This window comes from Salvelinus fontinalis, chromosome 35, assembly GCF_029448725.1.
Source record: "Salvelinus fontinalis isolate EN_2023a chromosome 35, ASM2944872v1, whole genome shotgun sequence".
NCBI lineage: Eukaryota > Metazoa > Chordata > Actinopteri > Salmoniformes > Salmonidae > Salvelinus > Salvelinus fontinalis.
The window spans coordinates 15,131,909-15,150,161 of record NC_074699.1 but is presented as its reverse complement, the minus strand read 5'-3'; the positions used below and the strand labels follow the sequence as shown (position 1 = coordinate 15,150,161).

The 18,253-nt window shown below is 48.0% G+C and overlaps 1 protein-coding gene across 1 annotated transcript in view; it reads left to right on the top strand.

Moving 5' to 3' along the window:
* The window catches only part of LOC129834358 (coiled-coil domain-containing protein 102A-like), a 72,473-nt gene extending 64,022 nt beyond the window's left edge, over positions 1–8,451 (top strand). The window contains exon 9 of the mRNA XM_055899274.1: positions 7,006–8,451. Within this exon, the coding sequence (XP_055755249.1) occupies positions 7,006–7,135 (130 nt within the window). The 3' untranslated portion in view covers positions 7,136–8,451. The remainder of the gene's footprint in view (positions 1–7,005) is intronic.
* The last annotated feature ends 9,802 nt before the right edge of the window (positions 8,452–18,253 follow it).

Sequence of the window (18,253 nt, the reverse complement as noted above, 5' to 3'; positions counted from 1 at the left end):
CTCTTTCTCTCTCTCTCGCTCTCTCCCTCTCTCTCTCGCTCTCTCCCTCTCTCTCGCTCTCTCTCTCTCTCTCGCTCTCTCCCTCTCTCCCCCCCCCCCCCCCTCTTGTCCTTCAGATGTACTCTCTGACACCTTAAAATGGCCTTGCTAAGTGTTTGGGCAATGGAAAAGCTTTTAGTCGTTTAGTGGGTGACTGTGGTCAAAACACTATTATGTGTAATTTAGCGCCATTAAAAGGATCTCCGTTCCTGTCAGTGAGTCCACCAGTAGACTAACATGGCCTGGGGAACAGAGAGGGTCAATCCAGGCCTCTGGCACCATCATACTAGCCTGATTCCACATCTGTTGGTATTGTCCTGCTAACTCCTGTATATAGTCAATGACCACAGACATTGACAGGACAGCACAAACAGACCTGGAACCAGGCTAGCATTACACCACAGAGGATGAGAACAGAGAGCAGTAAATAGGAGCACTAACACAGATACTGCTTCTTGGAAATACTTAACATGGTATATTCTGTACTTGCCAGGGTTTAGTTTTCTCTATAGCGGACATATCGTAGAGGCTGATTCTCTCTACCTGGTTGAATAATCTAATTTGACGCAGAGTGATCCCTGGCTGTGTGGGAGGCTGTGTTCTTTCTTTTTCTAAACTGAGGCTCAGTTCACCCTTGAGCCATTCTAGCCGTGCGTCATCACAACACACACAGCAGCGCACACTACTGCAGATTCACTGCGAACAGGCACGCCAATCTATCCTGCAAATTTCTAGAAATAGTTCAACTCTCTCACATCATAATAACATGAGTGGTTGTGTAGTTTTATTAAGGATGTTTGTCAGGGCTGAGGTGAGGGAGTGTTTCCTTTGCTGGTTGAGCTGCAGCTCAGACCAGGGTCATCTATAATTGAGGAGGGAGTGGATTCATTTTGTGAAGCTGTTTTGGGTCTTTGATGTGCAGAGTGAGGTGCTAAAGCCCGCGGGTGAGGGATCAGAGATGGCCCCACACAGCCACCGTGGCACATTAGTGTCACTTTGTCTCCCAAAGGGATGCTGCATGGGGCACAGCTCAACACTCACACTGAACAATCACTGAACACTCGCACTGAACAATCACTGAACACTCCCACTGATCAATCACTGAACACTCACACTGAACACACACTGAACAATCACTGAACAATCACTGAACACACACTGAACACACTGAACAATCACTGAACACACACTGAACACTCATACTGAACACACTGAACAATCACTGAACACACACTGAGCACTCATACTGAACACACTGAACAATCACTGAACACACACTGAACACTCATACTGAACACACTGATCAAACATTGAACACTCACACTGAACACACACTGAACAATCACTGAACACACAGCTCAACACACACACTGAACAATCACTGAACACACACTGAGGACTCATACTGAACACACTGAACAATCACTGAACACACACTGAACACTCATACTGAACACACTGATCAAACATTGAACACTCACACTGAACACACACTAAATGCTCACTGAACACACAGTAAACACACACTGAACACACTAAACACACACTGAACAAACACTGAACAATCACTGAACACACAGCTCAACACTCATACTGAACACACTGAACAAAACTGAACACTCACACTGAACACACACTGAACAATCACTGAACACACAGCTCAACACTCACACTGAACACACACTGAACAATCACTGAACATTCACACTGAACAATCACTGAACACTCACACTGAACACACACTGAATGTTCACTAAACACACACTGAACACACACTGAGCACTCATACTAAACACACAGAACACACACTGAACACTCATACTGAACACACTGAACAAACACTGAACACACTAAACACACACTGAACACACTAAACACACACTGAACACTCACACTGAACACACACTGAAAGCTCACTAAACACACACTAAACACACACTGAACACTCATACTGAACAAACACTGAACACTCACACTGAACACACACTGAAAGCTCACTAAACACACACTGAACACTCATACTGAACACTCATACTGAACACACTGAACAAACACTGAACACTCACACTGAACACACACTGAACAATCACTGAACACACAGCTCAACACTCATACTGAACAATCACTGAACACACATTTCAACACTCACACTGAACAATCAATGAACACACACTGAACACTCACACTGAACAATCAATGAACACTCATACTGAACACACACTGAACAAACAATGAAAACACACACTGAACAATCACTGAACACTCACACTGATTAATCACTGAACACACTGTGCACTCATACTGAACACACTGAACAATCACTGAACACACACTGAACACTCATACTGAACACACTGATCAAACACTGAACACTCATACTGAACACACTGAACAAACAATGAACACTCACACTGAACAATCACTGAAAACACAATGAGCACTCACACTGAACACACACTGAACACACACTGAATGTTCACTAAACACACACTGAACACACACTGAGCACACTGAACACACTGAACAAACACTGAACACTCATACTGAACACACTGAACAAACACTGAACACTCACACTGAACACACACTGCACAATCACTGAGCACACAGCTCAACACTCACATTGAACAATCACTGAACACACACTGAGCACTCATACTGAACACACTGAACAATCACTGAACACACACTGAACACTCATACTGAACAATCACTGAACACACATTTCAACACTCACACTGAACAATCACTGAACACAAACTGAACACTCATACTGAACACACTGAACACTCACACTGAACAATCACTGAACACACAATGAGCACTCACACTGAACCCACACTGCATGTTCACTAAACACAATTGAGTGGGTCAGTGAGTCAGTCAGTCAGTGAGTCCGTCAGTCAGTCAGTCAGTGAGTCCGTCAGTCAGTCAATGAGTCAGTCAGTGAGTCCTTCAGTCAGTCGGTGAGTCAGTCAGTCAGTCAGATAGTGATTCAGTCAGTGAATCAGTCAGACAGTCAGTGAGTCAGTCAGTGAGTCCTTCAGTCTGTCAGTCAGTGAGTCCTTCAGTCAGTCAGTCAGTGAGTCCTTCAGTCTGTCAGTGAGTCAGGCAGTCAGTCAGTCAGACAGTGAGTCTGTCAGTCAGTCAGTGAGTCAGTGAATCCTTCAGTCAGTGAGTCAGTGAGTGAGTCAGTCAGTCAGTTAGTCGGTGAATCTTCCAATCAGTGAGTCAGTCAGTCAGTCAGTCAGTGAGTCCTTCAGTCAGTCAGGCAGTCAGTCAGTCAGTCAGTCAGACAGTGAGTCTGTCAGTCAGTCAGTGAGTCAGTGAATCCTTCAGTCAGTGAGTCAGTCAGTCAGTCAGTCGGTGAGTCAGTCAGTCAGTCAGATAGTGAATCAGTCAGTGAATCAGTCAGACAGTCAGTGAGTCAGTCAGTGAGTCCTTCAGTCAGTCAGTGAGTCCTTCAGTCAGTCAGTCAGTGAGTCCTTCAGTCAGTCAATCTGTCAGTCAGTTAGTGAGTCCTTCAGTCAGTCAGTCAGTGAGTCCTTCAGTCAGTCAGTGAGTCAGGCAGTCAGTCAGTCAGTCAGACAGTGAGTCAGTCAGTCAGTCAGTCAGTGAGTCAGTGAATCCTTCAGTCAGTGAGTCAGTGAGTGAGTGAGTGAGTCAGTCCGTCGGTGAATCCTTCAGTCAGTGAGTCAGTCAGTCAGTGAGTCCGTCAGTCAGTCAATGAGTCAGTCAGTGAGTCCTTCAGTCAGTCGGTGAGTCAGTCAGTCAGTCAGTGAGTCAGTCAGTCAGTCAGTCAGTAAGTCCTTTAGTCAGTCAGTGAGTCAGTCAGTCAGTCAGTCGGTGAGTCAGTCAGTCAGTCAGATAGTGAATCAGTCAGTGAATCAGTCAGACAGTCAGTGAGTCAGTCAGTGAGTCCTTCAGTCAGTCAGTGAGTCCTTCAGTCAGTCAGTCAGTGAGTCCTTCAGTCAGTCAATCTGTCAGTCAGTTAGTGAGTCCTTCAGTCAGTCAGTCAGTCAGTGAGTCCTTCAGTCAGTCAGTGAGTCAGGCAGTCAGTCAGTCAGTCAGTGAGTCAGTGAATCCTTCAGTCAGTGAGTCAGTGAGTGAGTGAGTCAGTCAGTCAGTCGGTGAATCCTTCAGTCAGTGAGTCAGTCAGTCAGTGAGTCCGTCAGTCAGTCAATGAGTCAGTCAGTGAGTCCTTCAGTCAGTCGGTGAGTCAGTCAGTCAGTCAGTGAGTCAGTCAGTGAGTCAGTCAGTCAGTAAGTCCTTTAGTCAGTCAGTGAGTCAGTCAGTGAGTACTTCAGTCAGTCGGTGAGTCAGTCAGTCAGTCAGATAGTGATTCAGTCAGTGAATCAGTCAGACAGTCAGTGAGTCAGTCAGTGAGTCCTTCAGTCTGTCAGTCAGTGAGTCCTTCAGTCTGTCAGTGAGTCAGGCAGTCAGTCAGTCAGTCAGACAGTGAGTCTGTCAGTCAGTCAGTGAGTCAGTGAATCCTTCAGTCAGTGAGTCAGTGAGTGAGTCAGTCAGTCAGTCGGTGAATCCTTCAATCAGTGAGTGAGTCAGTCAGTCAGTCAGTGAGTCCTTCAGTCAGTCAGGCAGTCAGTCAGTCAGACAGTGAGTCTGTCAGTCAGTCAGTGAGTCAGTGAATCCTTCAGTCAGTGAGTCAGTCAGTCAGTCAGTCGGTGAGTCAGTCAGTCAGTCAGATAGTGAATCAGTCAGTGAATCAGTCAGACAGTCAGTGAGTCAGTCAGTGAGTCCTTCAGTCAGTCAGTGAGTCCTTCAGTCAGTCAGTCAGTGAGTCCTTCAGTCAGTCAACCTGTCAGTCAGTTAGTGAGTCCTTCAGTCAGTCAGTCAGTGAGTCAGGCAGTCAGTCAGTCAATCAGACAGTGAGTCAGTCAGTCAGTCAGTGAGTCAGTGAATCCTTCAGTCAGTGAGTCAGTGAGTGAGTGAGTCAGTCAGTCAGTCGGTGAATCCTTCAGTCAGTGAGTGAGACAGTCAGTGAGTCCGTCAGTCAGACAATGAGTCAGTCAGTGAGTCCTTCAGTCAGTCAGTCAGTCAGTGAGTCAGTCAGTGAGTCAGTCAGTCAGTAAGTCCTTTAGTCAGTCAGTGAGTCAGTCAGTCAGTTAGTCGGTGAGTCAGTCAGTCAGTCAGATAGTGAATCAGTCAGTGAATCAGTCAGACAGTCAGTGAGTCAGTCAGTGAGTCTTTCAGTCAGTCAGTGAGTCCTTCAGTCAGTCAGTGAGTCAGGCAGTCAGTCAGTCAGTCAGTCAGTCAGTCAGTGAGTCAGTGAATCCTTCAGTCAGTGAGTCAGTGAGTGAGTGAGTCAGTCAGTCAGTCGGTGAATCCTTCAGTCAGTGAGTCAGTCAGTCAGTGAGTCCGTCAGTCAGTCAATGAGTCAGTCAGTGAGTCCTTCAGTCAGTCGGTGAGTCAGTCAGTCAGTCAGTGAGTCAGTCAGTCAGTAAGTCCTTTAGTCAGTCAGTGAGTCAGTCAGTGAGTCCTTCAGTCAGTCGGTGAGTCAGTCAGTCAGTCAGATAGTGATTCAGTCAGTGAATCAGTCAGACAGTCAGCGAGTCAGTCAGTGAGTCCTTCAGTCAGTCAGTGAGTCCGTCAGTCAGTCAGTCAGTCAGTGAGTCCTTCAGTCAGTCAGTCAGTGAGTCCTTCAGTCTGTCAGTCAGTGAGTCCTTCAGTCAGTCAATCTGTCAGTCCTTTAGTCAGTCAGTGAGTCAGTCAGTGAGTCCTTCAGTCAGTCAATCTGTCAGTCCTTTAGTCAGTCAGTGAGTCAGTCAGTCAGTCAGTCAGTCAGTCAGTCAGTCAGTCAGTCAGTCGCCAGTCAGTCCCAGGCAGTCAGTGGTGGCTGGCTTAGCGTTGTTAGCTATCGTAGGTTCATGAATGCTACTATCTAGACTCTAGTTGATCAGCAGTGTAACTGCACGGCCTGGGAGCTGGTCTGGGGCATTGGCAGGGCTCCTCCTCTCTAATGAATCCTCTATTTACCTGGACAGCCGGGCCGTTTACCCAGACCAGCCTCAGACGCCAGGCATTGTCTTCAACACAAGTTTTCTGATGGTTAAGCTGTTGTGTCCTAATAAAGCGTGACAGCAGATATACTGAACTTGCTACGACACAGAGGAAGGAAGGAGTTGGAGGCAGTAGAAGAGAGAGAAGGAGGAAGCTGGAGAAGGTAAAGAGAGAGCGAAACAGACAGGAAAGAGAGAGCGTGTTGGTTTAAGGAATTAACTGCGTCTGCTTTTCTTTTGTACCTGTTTGTCTTTGTCATTATGGCGCAGACTGAGCCCACTGCAAACACGCAGGTAGGAGTTTGGGCCAAAGTCAAGGTGATGAATCATCTCAAAATGAAGATCATTTCGGCAAACGGCTCGTTGATAAATAATTTACGTTTTTCTCTGAGCCTCAGAGGGATTCATTACAGCCAGGCCTGATGGGAACCTTCTGCTGAATTTCAAAACATTTAACTGGGTTGTAGAGAGCAGACCTCCGCTCTCTCTCTCTCTCTCTCTCTCTCTCTCTCTCTCTCTCTCTCTCTCTCTCCCCCCCCCCCCCCCCCCGCTCTACCTCTATAATGTTAGTATTTCACCGTTGTCCATGTGGTATGATCACCAGTATAGCAGTTGTGTGCTGTAACTGGTCATTGCTGGCTAACTGAGTGTTACCTGGCAACGGAAGCAGCTCCGTTGTGCTGGGCTTTTAGGCAATGGTGAATTATGCATTGTTTTTTTTATCCGAAGCAGAGTCCTGAAATATGCCTTTGTTTACTCGCTCACTGTTGAGATCTCCACAGGGATTTTCTGGAAGAACTTTACCTTAGTTGTTGGAGGAATAATCCGACTTTTACAGGAGAAACAGCACTGGGCCTTTTAAGTGCCAGTTGTGAAAAATGGAGATCAAAACCTGAAGCAGCCTTCAAGTCCACTCACTCTTCCTCTCCTCTGTGTTCCTCTGTTCTAGACTGCGGCGGCAGAAGAGTCCGGGCCTGTTTGGGAAGATGAGGTCAGCTCGGTTCAGCCCGGAGAACCCAGACGGACCGCCCAGCGACCCAGACGAAGAGGAGGAGGAGCTACACATCCAGATCCCATGAACAAAGGAAGGACACACAGACTCTGACTTAGGGCTCTTCATTTCACACCGTGTGTGTCCCATAGACAGACAGACTGATAGTTGGACAGCTGTGATCTCCATTGACCTGGCTCATCCTGTTAGAGACAAACACTGGCACATGGTTGTCATGGGCAAGGTTGCCATGGAACCTGTCTCCACCTGTACCCGTGAAATACAGCGCTACCAGCAGGGGTCCAGAGAGAGCCCTCACTACACGACAACTGACAATACACTACACTACCACACTACAGTACAACCCACAGTCCACTACAGTTACAAGCCACTACAGCCTGAGCCTACAGCCCTCTAGCTCCCAACCATCATTACCATCCCTCCCATATCTACAACACACTCAGTGGTGAAACACTCTCGCAATCACACTGCTACCCAAAGTCTGAAACTCATGCCTCCTCTTTCACCCTTCCTTCCCTTTCTCTTTCCTGAGTTCCGTCGCCCAATGAATGTTGTACAGTATCCTGATGTATCAAAACACTCAAGAAATGGGTGTTGACCTAGCTGTGATGTTCCAGCAGTGTTCTGGTAATGTTATGTCATGCGTTTGGATTTGTATCGTTAGCTGTACACACAGCTCAGTACAGTAAAGGGAGTTTAGCCCTCAGGTCACTGTGCTATGGGTGTGTGCTCGGCGCCTGGCACCTGGGGTCATCATTAGTTCATCAGTGTTTTGGGCTCAGCCTCAGACGGCTAAATTCTCTCAGTATGAGGGACAGGTAGTATTCTTGGGAGAGACTGGGACTGGATATGAAGGGACAATAAGGCCCCTCCACCGCTATGTCCCCTCGTCCCCTCACCATAACCACTAAGGGACAAGGTGCTTATGTAGAGGACGGGTCCGTTAGACCTACAGTATTACCTTCTGGACATAGCGGGTTGTTCATTCTGAAAGAAACGTTGGTGGTCAATACACACATCCTTCAAAAACGTAGGTACCCGGGCTGATTAAGTATATCCTAGAGAAGCACAGAAAGGGCCTGCACACTGCACGGTTTTGATCCACAAGGATCTTCGTCAGGCCAAGACCCTCGTGGATGGAAACGGGGTCAATGATGTGGTAATTGGGAGCATATTCAGTGTGCAGGCTCTTTCTGTTCTGTTCATTCTGAAAGCAATAAGACCTCGGTTATCACTCCTGCTTACTCATCTGCTACTACGGGGACCAAGTTACTTGTCACGGTCATGCAAATGACTTATGTTGTTGTTTTTGATAATTGATCTGTAAACCACAGTGTTTTTTTTTGTATTTAGCTCTATAAATGTCCTAAGTGTACATGTAAACCCTGCTTTGTTTGTCTCTTTTCATGAGCACTGTCTCAGATGTGTGTGTACGTTTAAGACTGCGTAATATCTTGACAGAGGGTCATCTGAACATCAGAGCCGTCATGAACTCAACATGCGTTGGGGGGGGGGGCAGCGTTTGAATGCCTATTGTGCCATGAAAGAAGCCCAGTATTACCTTCGGTCCAAGGTGGGGGTGAATCATGAAATGTAAGACAGCCAGATGTGTTTCCCTCAAAAACAAGACATGTCTATCTCAGGATGTGATATCTTCCTCGTCTCGGGGTAGAAGAGAAACACCATTGATGTCGATTAGGTCCTTGTGTTAATGTATTGGGAATCTGCTCAACAGACACGGTATTGACCAGCCTGGTGCAGTGATGTTTTCCCATTGTGCCATCAGTCTTACGACGTCTAGTCTCTTAGAGGTCTGAGTCTAACAGGTCTCCTCTCCCAGCCCTCTGTCAGCAGGATAGTATCACACAGGAAGCTTCCCAAACAGGTGCTGTTCCTCCCATGGTCTTGTCGTCCTCCTCAGGACTCTTGTGTTCTCCCACATTCAACTTGAAAGCCTGGTTTTATCTCCCTCCTTCCCTCTCCCTCTAGGTGATGAATAATGATGCAGTACAGTCACAGTGGGAGGTTTGCCAGGCATTGGTAATGTAATCCCCCTCTTCAGAGACCGAAAAAAGCCACCAGTGCTTCAGGAGGGTTAGACTCTCTCATCTGCTTTACACGATCAACTCTACTCCACCACACACAGACAACGTGTTGCTACTGTAGGACAGAGTAACACGGAGCGCATTTGTTGTCATTGTTATATTTGTGCCAGTGCATTGAATTGAACATCCTTTGGCTGTTGTACTGTAACATACAGTGGCATTCACCCAACTCTGTAATGAGTCATATGATAGGATTGTACACTGAGTGTACAAACCATTTGGAACACCTGCTCTTTCCATGAGTTAGACTGACCAGGTGAATCCAGGTGAAAGACATGATCCCTTATTGATGTCACTTGTTAAATCCACTTCAGTCCGTGTGGATGAAGGGGAGGAGACAGGTTAAAGAAGGATTTTTAAGCCTTGAGACAATTGAGACATGGATTGTGGATGTGTGCCATTCAGAAGGTGAATGGGCAAGACAAAAGATTGAAGTGCCTTTGAACGGGGTTGGGCAGTAGGTGCCAGGCACACCTGTTTGAGTGTGTCGAGAACTGCAACGCTGCTAGGTTTTTCACAGTCAACAGTTTTCTGTGTGCATCAAGAATGGTCCACTAGCCGAAGAACTTCCAGCTAACTTGACACAACTGTGGGAAGCATTGGAGTCAACAAGGTCCAGCATCCCTGTGGAATGCTTTTGACACCTTGTAGAGGCCATACCCCAACAAATTGAGGCTGTTCTGAGGGCAAAAGAGAATGCAACTCAAAATTGGGAAGGTGTTCCTAATGTTTTGTACAATCACCTCTTCCTCAAACCTGTATGGTTGTTCATGTTTAGTGGCTGACACTGAGGTATTGGTCATGAGATCGAGATATGGCTGGAGATCTCTGACAGTGCAGACCTCTGGTTCTCTCTGCTTTGACCCTTTCACTCTGTTCTCTCCTTTCTGTCCTCTCTTCTCTGCTCTCTTTCCTCTTTTCTCCGCCCTCTTTTCTCCGCCCTCTCTTCTCTGTCCTCTCTTCTCTGTCCTCTCTTCTCTCTCCTCTCCTCTCTGTCTTCTTCTCTCTGCCCTCTTCTCTCTGGCCTATCCTCTCTGGCCTCTTTTCTCTGCCCTCTCCTCTCTGTCCTCTCTTCTCTCTCCTCTCCTCTCTGTCTTCTTCTCTCTGCCCTCTTTTCTCTGCCCTCTCCTCTCTGTCCTCTCTTCTCTCTCCTCTCCTCTCTGTCTTCTTCTCTCTGCCCTCTTCTCTCTGGCCTATCCTCTCTGGCCTATCCTCTCTGGCCTCTTTTCTCTGCCCTCTCCTCTCCGTCCTCTCTTCTCTCTCCTCTCCGTCCTCTCTTCTCTCTCCTCTCCTCTCTGTCTTCTTCTCTCTGCCTTCTTCTCTCTGCCTTAGCTCTGTCCTCTCTCATGTGACCAGGGCTCTGGGATGGCTCTCTGATGTCCAGCGTACCGAAGACAATTCATTACAGCTCATTAAGCCCAGTGCATAAGGACAGAGAGAGAGATAGAAGCAAACAGACTGAAAAGGATGAGAAGGGGAGACTTCTTTCTAACAGCTTTGATCAGACCATTGGAATTAGGCTGGGAAAATTCCAAGCTATAGACTGTTCACCAATACCAACCATTTGCAGGTTGGGCTTTGGTGTCAGTAAGTGAGCAGAACATACTTTTTTTTGCTTCTGCCTAATTCTATGCCCAGGCTATGTTGTATACGATTGTGTGGTCACATTCATGCGAGTGTAATTGTATTGGTCTGAGTCTGTGTGTTGTGTTCTATCTCTAAGCACGCAGTGTGTCTGGGGCTGTGTGAGGTTCATGCTGCATCAGGTTCTGTTCAGGCCCATTGGTTGCTGGGTCATTACTGAGGAGGCCCCAGTCACTCCGTCCCTGCATCAGTCAGAGTCCCAGCTCTGCTATTCTCTGCTCTGCTCTACTCTGCTGTGTGGCTTCCCTCCCAGTCAGAGACCATTAGCATGAACGACAGCAGGAAGAGGACCCAGATTACACCGCAGAGAGAGAGAGACATCACTTATCTTTCCTCCTCCTCTGTCCCTCTCTCTTTGTTGATGTCTCCTCTCTGTCTCTGCTCTCGCTGCACCATGCCTGCTTGAGCGTTACCAAAGCTGACGCTGGGTTTTGTCTTTCCTGTTCAACTGAAGCAAGACCTGCACGTACTTTTTCAGAGGCTTTACCGGCACGCACTAGTAATTCAGTATCCCGTATTACTGTATGGCTTGTACTGTAAAAATACTGTAAGAAATAATGTTGGCCTAAATCCATGTTATTATAATCCCTATATGTATTCTATAGGAATCTATGCTTGTACAATGTGCACTCTCTGTATCTCTCTCGCTCTCTTCTACACGCTCACTCACGCTTGGGTGAACTTTAATGAGATTGAGACAGACCAATGGTAACTGCCTGACTTTTAGCTCAGAGCCAACAATACAAGGCTATGGTGTGCTTTGGCTCTCGCCTGGCAGACATGATAGTAATTATAGTGTGTGATATGAACCCCCTCAGACAGGAAAGCTTAATTAATATGTTATACTACTCTGATTAAGCTCCATGTAGGTTGAAGGACTAAATCACAGATCAGCCTCAAATACTATTTCCTCCTTTCGATGGAGCTTGGAAAGCTATTTGTTGCGTTAGTCGCTATGTGTGGATATGTGTAGCATGTGTGAGCTGGTGTGTATGAGGAATGAAAGCGAGTGAGTGAATGTGTTTGTATGTGTGTGTGTGTGTGTGTGTGTGTGTGTGTGTGTGTGTGTGTGTGTGTGTGTGTGTGTGTGTGTGTGTGTGTGTGCACGTGCGTGTTTATTTAAAATGGAAATTGTACAGAATGTGTCTGTTAATATGCTGCGTTGTTGTTTGGAGAGCGGCCACATTGTTGGCATGCTACCACACCATTGTGGGCCCCTCTGACTGCATCTGTCTCTGGGACTCACTCTACTTTCCCCTTCTCTCTTGTCCCATACTGTCCTTGTTCAGCAGACACCCTCAACACCACCGCCACAGGAGAAAAAGTACAACATGGATTGCAGAATTGTGAAAGTACAGTGCAGTGGGATAGACTGACGTGGCACCGTGCCCTGACCGTATTTGATTGTTCTTCAGTATTATGACATTGCAAAAGCATCACAATGTGATGCTTCTAAACTGATACCAGGTTGTACGACTAGAGAGTGTTTATAGAGGGAATGTTCTTCATAGCTTCAAGTCGATCTCTGATTTTCAGTCTGGTCACCCAACCAATGTGTCCAACCCACTGTTTCACCTCCTACCGACCCACTGCTGCATGCTACTGCTGCCCATCTGGTTACAGATGAACCCTTCTGCTCCCACACCAGTCCCTGGTCTGCTCCCAACGGCAAAATATCACTCCCTAATGTATGAGTGCATCGCTGTCTTCCTCCTATTGACGTGCTGTTCACTTCAGTTGGTTGCACTAAAATGGGATTGAATATTGTGTTGAAAAACACTATGGAATCTCTTCTTCCTCGTGTCTAGTCCCACCTCAGTCCAATACACACTGAGTATGCAACACATTAGGAACACCTTTCCATCACATGGCCTGACCAGGTGAAAGCTATGATCCCTTATTGATGTCACTTGTTAAATCCACTTCAATCAGTGTAGATGAAGGGGAGGAGACAGGTTAAAGAAGGATTTTTAAGCCTTGAGGCAAGCGAGACATGGATTGTGTATGTCTGCCATTCAGAGGGTGAATGGGCAAGACAAAACATTTACAGTGAGTGCCTTTGAACAGGGTATGGCAGTACGTGCCAGGCGCACCAGTTTGTGTCATGAAATGCAACGTTGCTGGGTTTTTCACGCTCAACAGTTTCCCGTGTGTACCAAGAGGGTTCCACTACCCAAATGGTCCAAATTGTCCACCCTCCAAATGATCCACCATCCAGCCAACTTGACACAACTGTGGGAAGCATTGGAGTCAACATGGGCCAGCATCCCTGTGGAACGCTTTCAACACCTTGTAGTGTCCACGCCCCGACGAAGTGAAGCTGTTCTGAGGGAGGTGGGGCAACTCAGTGTTAGGAAGGTGTTCCTAATGTTTGGTTTGCTCAGTGTACTTTATACACACGTAACATAACTATGGAATGGTTTATTGACAGATAGGCACATCCACATAGTTTCACATACAACACACCCAAGCACACAATCTGCTAACAACAGGTAATGCAATGTGCTCTCTCAGTTCGTTCCCATGGGTGTTTGTCAGTGGAAAAGGAAAGCCATAACTGTGGGGTGAGCATGGATGCTACAACCATGTAACACTGTACTTTGAGTTTTTCCACATTTTGTTGTGTTACGGCCTGAATTGAAAATTGATCAAATGTAGATTGTATTGTCACTGGCCTACACGTAATACCCCATAATTGTAACAGTCCTGACCTGTTTTATGTTGTTTTTATGTGTTTATGGTCAGGGCATGTGTTTTGGGTGGGCAGTCTATGTTATCTGTTTCTATGTTGGTTTTGGGTTACCTGGTATGGCTCTTGATTAGAGGCAGGTGGTTTGCATTTTCCTCTAATCAAGAGTCATATTTAGGTAGGGCATTCTCACTGTTTGTTTGTGGGTGATTGTCTCCTGTGTCCGTATGTTATGTTCGTACCACATAGGACTGTAGCGTTTGTTTGTTTCGTTTTCGTTTCGATGTCGTCTGTTACCTGTACGTAAGTTTATGTTTAGTTATGTAAGTTTATGTTCAGGTCTCGTCAACGTCGTTTTGTTATTTTGTAGTTTGGAAAGTGTTTTGTTTCGTTTCGTGTGCCATCGTAATTTATAATAAAGATGGCTTATTTCCCTGAGCCTGCGTTTTGGTCTGAAGATCCTTCTCTCCTCACCTCTTCCGAGGATGAGGAGAGCGTCACCCGTTACAGAATCACCCACCAAGCTAAGACCAAGCGGCAAAGGGAAACTCAACGGAGTAAGGGACAGGAGAGAAAGGAGCAATGGACATGGGACGATGTTTTGGATGGAAAGGGTGTCTACACATGGGAGGAGATCCTAGCTGGTAGAGATCGCCTCCCATGGGAACAGCTGGAGGCACTGAGGAGAGCGGAGGCTACCGGAGAGAGGAACCGGAGCTATGAGGGAACGCGTCTGGCACGGAAGCCGAAAAAGCCCGTAAGTAATTCCCAAAAATTTCTTGGGGGGGGGCTAGGAGGTGGTGGGCCAAGGGCAGGTAGGAGACCTGCGCCCACTTCCCAGGCTTACCGTGGAGAGCGGGAGTACGGGCAGGCGCCGTGTTACGCAGTAGAGCGCACGGTGTCTCCTGTACGAGTGCATAGCCCGGTGCGGGTTATTCCACCTCCCCGCACTGGGAGGGCTAGATTGGGTATTGAGCCAGGTGTCATGAGGCCGGCTCAACGCGTCTGGTCTCCAGTGCGTCTCCTCGGGCCGGCATACATGGCACCTGCCTTACGCATGGTTTCCCCGGTTCGCCTACATAGGCCGGTGCTGGTTATTCCACCTCCCCGCACTGGTCGGGCAACCGGGAGCATTCAACCAGGTAAGGTTGGGCAGGTTCAATGCTCAAGAGTGCCAGTACGCCTCCACGGTCCGGTATTTCCGGCACCACCTCCCCGCCCCAGCCTAGTACCTACAGTGTATACACTACGCACTAGGCTACCAGTGCGTATCCTGAGCCCTGTTCCTCCTCCACGCACTCTCCCTGTAGTGCGTGTATCTAGCCCGGTGCCTCCAGTTCCGGGCCCACGCACTAAGTTACCTGTGCGTCTCCAGAGCCCTGAACCCACTGTATCTTCTCCCCCTACTAATCCTGATGTGCTTGTCCTCAGCCCGGTGTCAACAGTGCCGGTACCACGCATCAGGGATAGAGTAGGCTTTGAGAATACAGTGTGCCCTGTCCCTGCTCCCCGCACTAGTAGGAAGGTGCTTATCATTAGCACGGTGCCTCCAGTTCCGGCACCACGCACCAGGTCTACAGTGCGCCGTATCCGGCCAGAGCCATCCGTCTCCCCAGCGCCATCTGAGCCATCCGTCTCCCGAGCGCCATCTGAGCCATCCGTCTCCCCAGCGCCATCTGAGCCATCCGTCTGCCAGGAGCCTGCAAAGCCGCCCGTCTGCCATGAGCCTGCAAAGCCGCCCGTCTGCCATGAGCCTACAGAGCCGTCAGCCAGACAGGAGCCGCTAGAGCCGTCAGCCAGACAGGAGCCGCTAGAGCCGTCAGCCAGACAGGAGCCGCTAGAGCCGCCCGCCAGACAGGAGCCGCTAGAGCCGCCCGCCAGACAGGATCTGCCAGAGCCGCCAACCAGACAGGATCTGCCAGAGCCGCCAGCGAGCCATGAGCAGCCAGAGCCGCCAGCGAGCCATGAGCAGCCAGAGCCGCCAGCGAGCCATGAGCAGCCAGAGCCGTCAGAGAGCCATGAGCAGCCAGAGCCGTCAGAGAGCCATGAGCAGCCAGAGCCGTCAGAGAGCCATGAGCAGCCAGAGCCGTCAGAGAGCCATGAGCAGCCAGAGCCGTCAGAGAGCCATGAGCGTCGAGAGCCGTCAGCCTGCCATGAGCGTCGAGAGCCGTCAGCCTGCCATGAGCGTCGAGAGCCGTCAGCCTGCCATGAGCGTAGAGAGCCGTCAGTCTGCCATGAGCGTCGAGAGCCGTCAGCCTGCATGGACCTGCCAGAGCCGTCCAAACAGGACCTGCCAGAGTCCTTCAGCCGGGATCTGCCCCTTGTTCCGGTGTTGCCCCTTGTCCCGGTGCTGCCCCTTGTCCCGGTGCTGCCCCTTGTCCCGGTGCTGCCCCTTGTCCCGGTGCTGCCCCTTGTCCCGGTGCTGCCCCTTGTCCCGGTGCTGCCCCTTGTCCCGGTGCTGCCCCTTGTCCCGGTGCTGCCCCTTGTCCCGGTGCTGCCCCTTATTCCGGTGCTGGTCCTTATCCTGGTGCTGCCCCTTGTTCTGGTGCTGCCCCTTGTCCCGGTGCTACCCCTTGTCCCGGTGCTGCCCCTTGTCCCGGTGCTAGCTGTTTATTTAGGGGAAGGTAGTGTTAGGGTGGTCATTAGAAGGGGTAGACAGAAGAGGGGAGTGACTATGGTGGTATGGGGACAGCGTCCTGAGCCGGAACCACCACCGTGGTCAACTGCCCACCCGGACCCTCCCCTGGACTTTGTGCTGGTGCGCCCGGCGTGCGCACCTTGAGGGGGGGGTACTGTAACAGTCCTGACCTGTTTTATGTTGTTTTTATGTGTTTATGGTCAGGGCATGTGTTTTGGGTGGGCAGTCTATGTTATCTGTTTCTATGTTGGTTTTGGGTTACCTGGTATGGCTCTTGATTAGAGGCAGGTGGTTTGCATTTTCCTCTAATCAAGAGTCATATTTAGGTAGGGCATTCTCACTGTTTGTTTGTGGGTGATTGTCTCCTGTGTCCGTATGTTATGTTCGTACCACATAGGACTGTAGCGTTTGTTTGTTTCGTTTTCGTTTCGATGTCGTCTGTTACCTGTACGTAAGTTTATGTTTAGTTATGTAAGTTTATGTTCAGGTCTCGTCAACGTCGTTTTGTTATTTTGTAGTTTGGAAAGTGTTTTGTTTCGTTTCGTGTGCCATCGTAATTTATAATAAAGATGGCTTATTTCCCTGAGCCTGCGTTTTGGTCTGAAGATCCTTCTCTCCTCACCTCTTCCGAGGATGAGGAGAGCGTCACCCGTTACAATAATGTCAAAGTGGAATTTTGTTTAAAAAAAAAGTTATATTACAAATGAAACAATGAAAGGTTGAGTTAATAAGTATTCAATCCCTTTGGTATGGCAAGCTTAAATAAGTTCAGGAGTAAACATTTGTTTAACAAGTCACATAATAAGTTGCATGGGCACACTGTGTGCAATAATAGTGTTTAACACGATTTTTTAATGACTACCTCGTCTCTGTACCCCACACATATCTATTATCTGTGTCAAATACAGATTCAACCACAACGACCAGGGAACTTTTCAAATTCCTCGCAAAGAAGGGCACCTATTTGTAGGTAAAATAAAAAAAACAGACATTGAATATCCCTTTGAGCATGGTGAAGTTATTAATTACACTTTGGACAGTGTATCAATACACCCAGTCACTACAAAGATACAGGCGCCCTTCCTAACACATTTGCCGGAGAGGAAGGTAAGCGTTTAGGGATTTCACCATGAGGCCAATGGTGACTTTAAAACAGTTACAGCGTTTAATGGCTGTGATAGGAGAAAACTGAGGATGGATCAATAACATTACTAACCTAATTGACCGAGTGAAAAGAAGGAAACCTTTACAGAATACAAATATAAAAGCATTCATCCTGTTTGCAACAAGGCACTAAAGTAATACTGCAAAAAATGTGGCAAAGCAATTAACTTTTTGTCCTGAATACAAAGTGTGTAATGGCCGTCTGAAGAAGAAGTGGACCAAAGCGCAGCGTGGTAAGTGTTCATGATTTATTCATAAAACTGAACACTGAATAACAAAAAAACAACAAAGAGAACGAACGAAAGCAAAACAGTTCTGTCTGGTGCAGACACAAAACAGAAAACAACTACCCACAAAACACAGGTGGGAAAAGGCTACCTAAGTATGGTTCTCAATCAGAGACAACGATAGACAGCTTCCTCTGATTGAGAACCACACCCGGCCAAACACACAGAAATAGAAAACATAGAACACAAAACATAGAATGCCCACCCCAACTCACGCCCTGACCAAACCAAAATAGAGACATAAAAAGGATCTCTAAGGTCAGGGCGCGACAAAGTGTTGTGTTTAGGGCAAATCCAATGCAACACATTACTGAGTACCACATTCCATATTTTCTACATGCAATTACGGACTACAAAAAGAAAACCAGCCACGTGACGGATACCGACATCTTGCTTCCAGACAAACTAAACACCTTCTTTGCCCGCTTTGAGGATAATACAGTGCCACTGACGCGGCCCGCTACCAAGGAATGCGCCCCCCCCTCCTCCGTGGCCGACGTGAATAAGACATTTAAACGTGTTAACCCTTGCAAGGCTGCCGGCCCAGACTGCATCCCTAGCCGCGTCCTCAGAGTGTGCGCTGACCAGCTGGCTGGTGTGTTTACTGACATATTCAATCACTCCCTATCCCAGTCTGTTGTCCCCACATGCTTCAAGA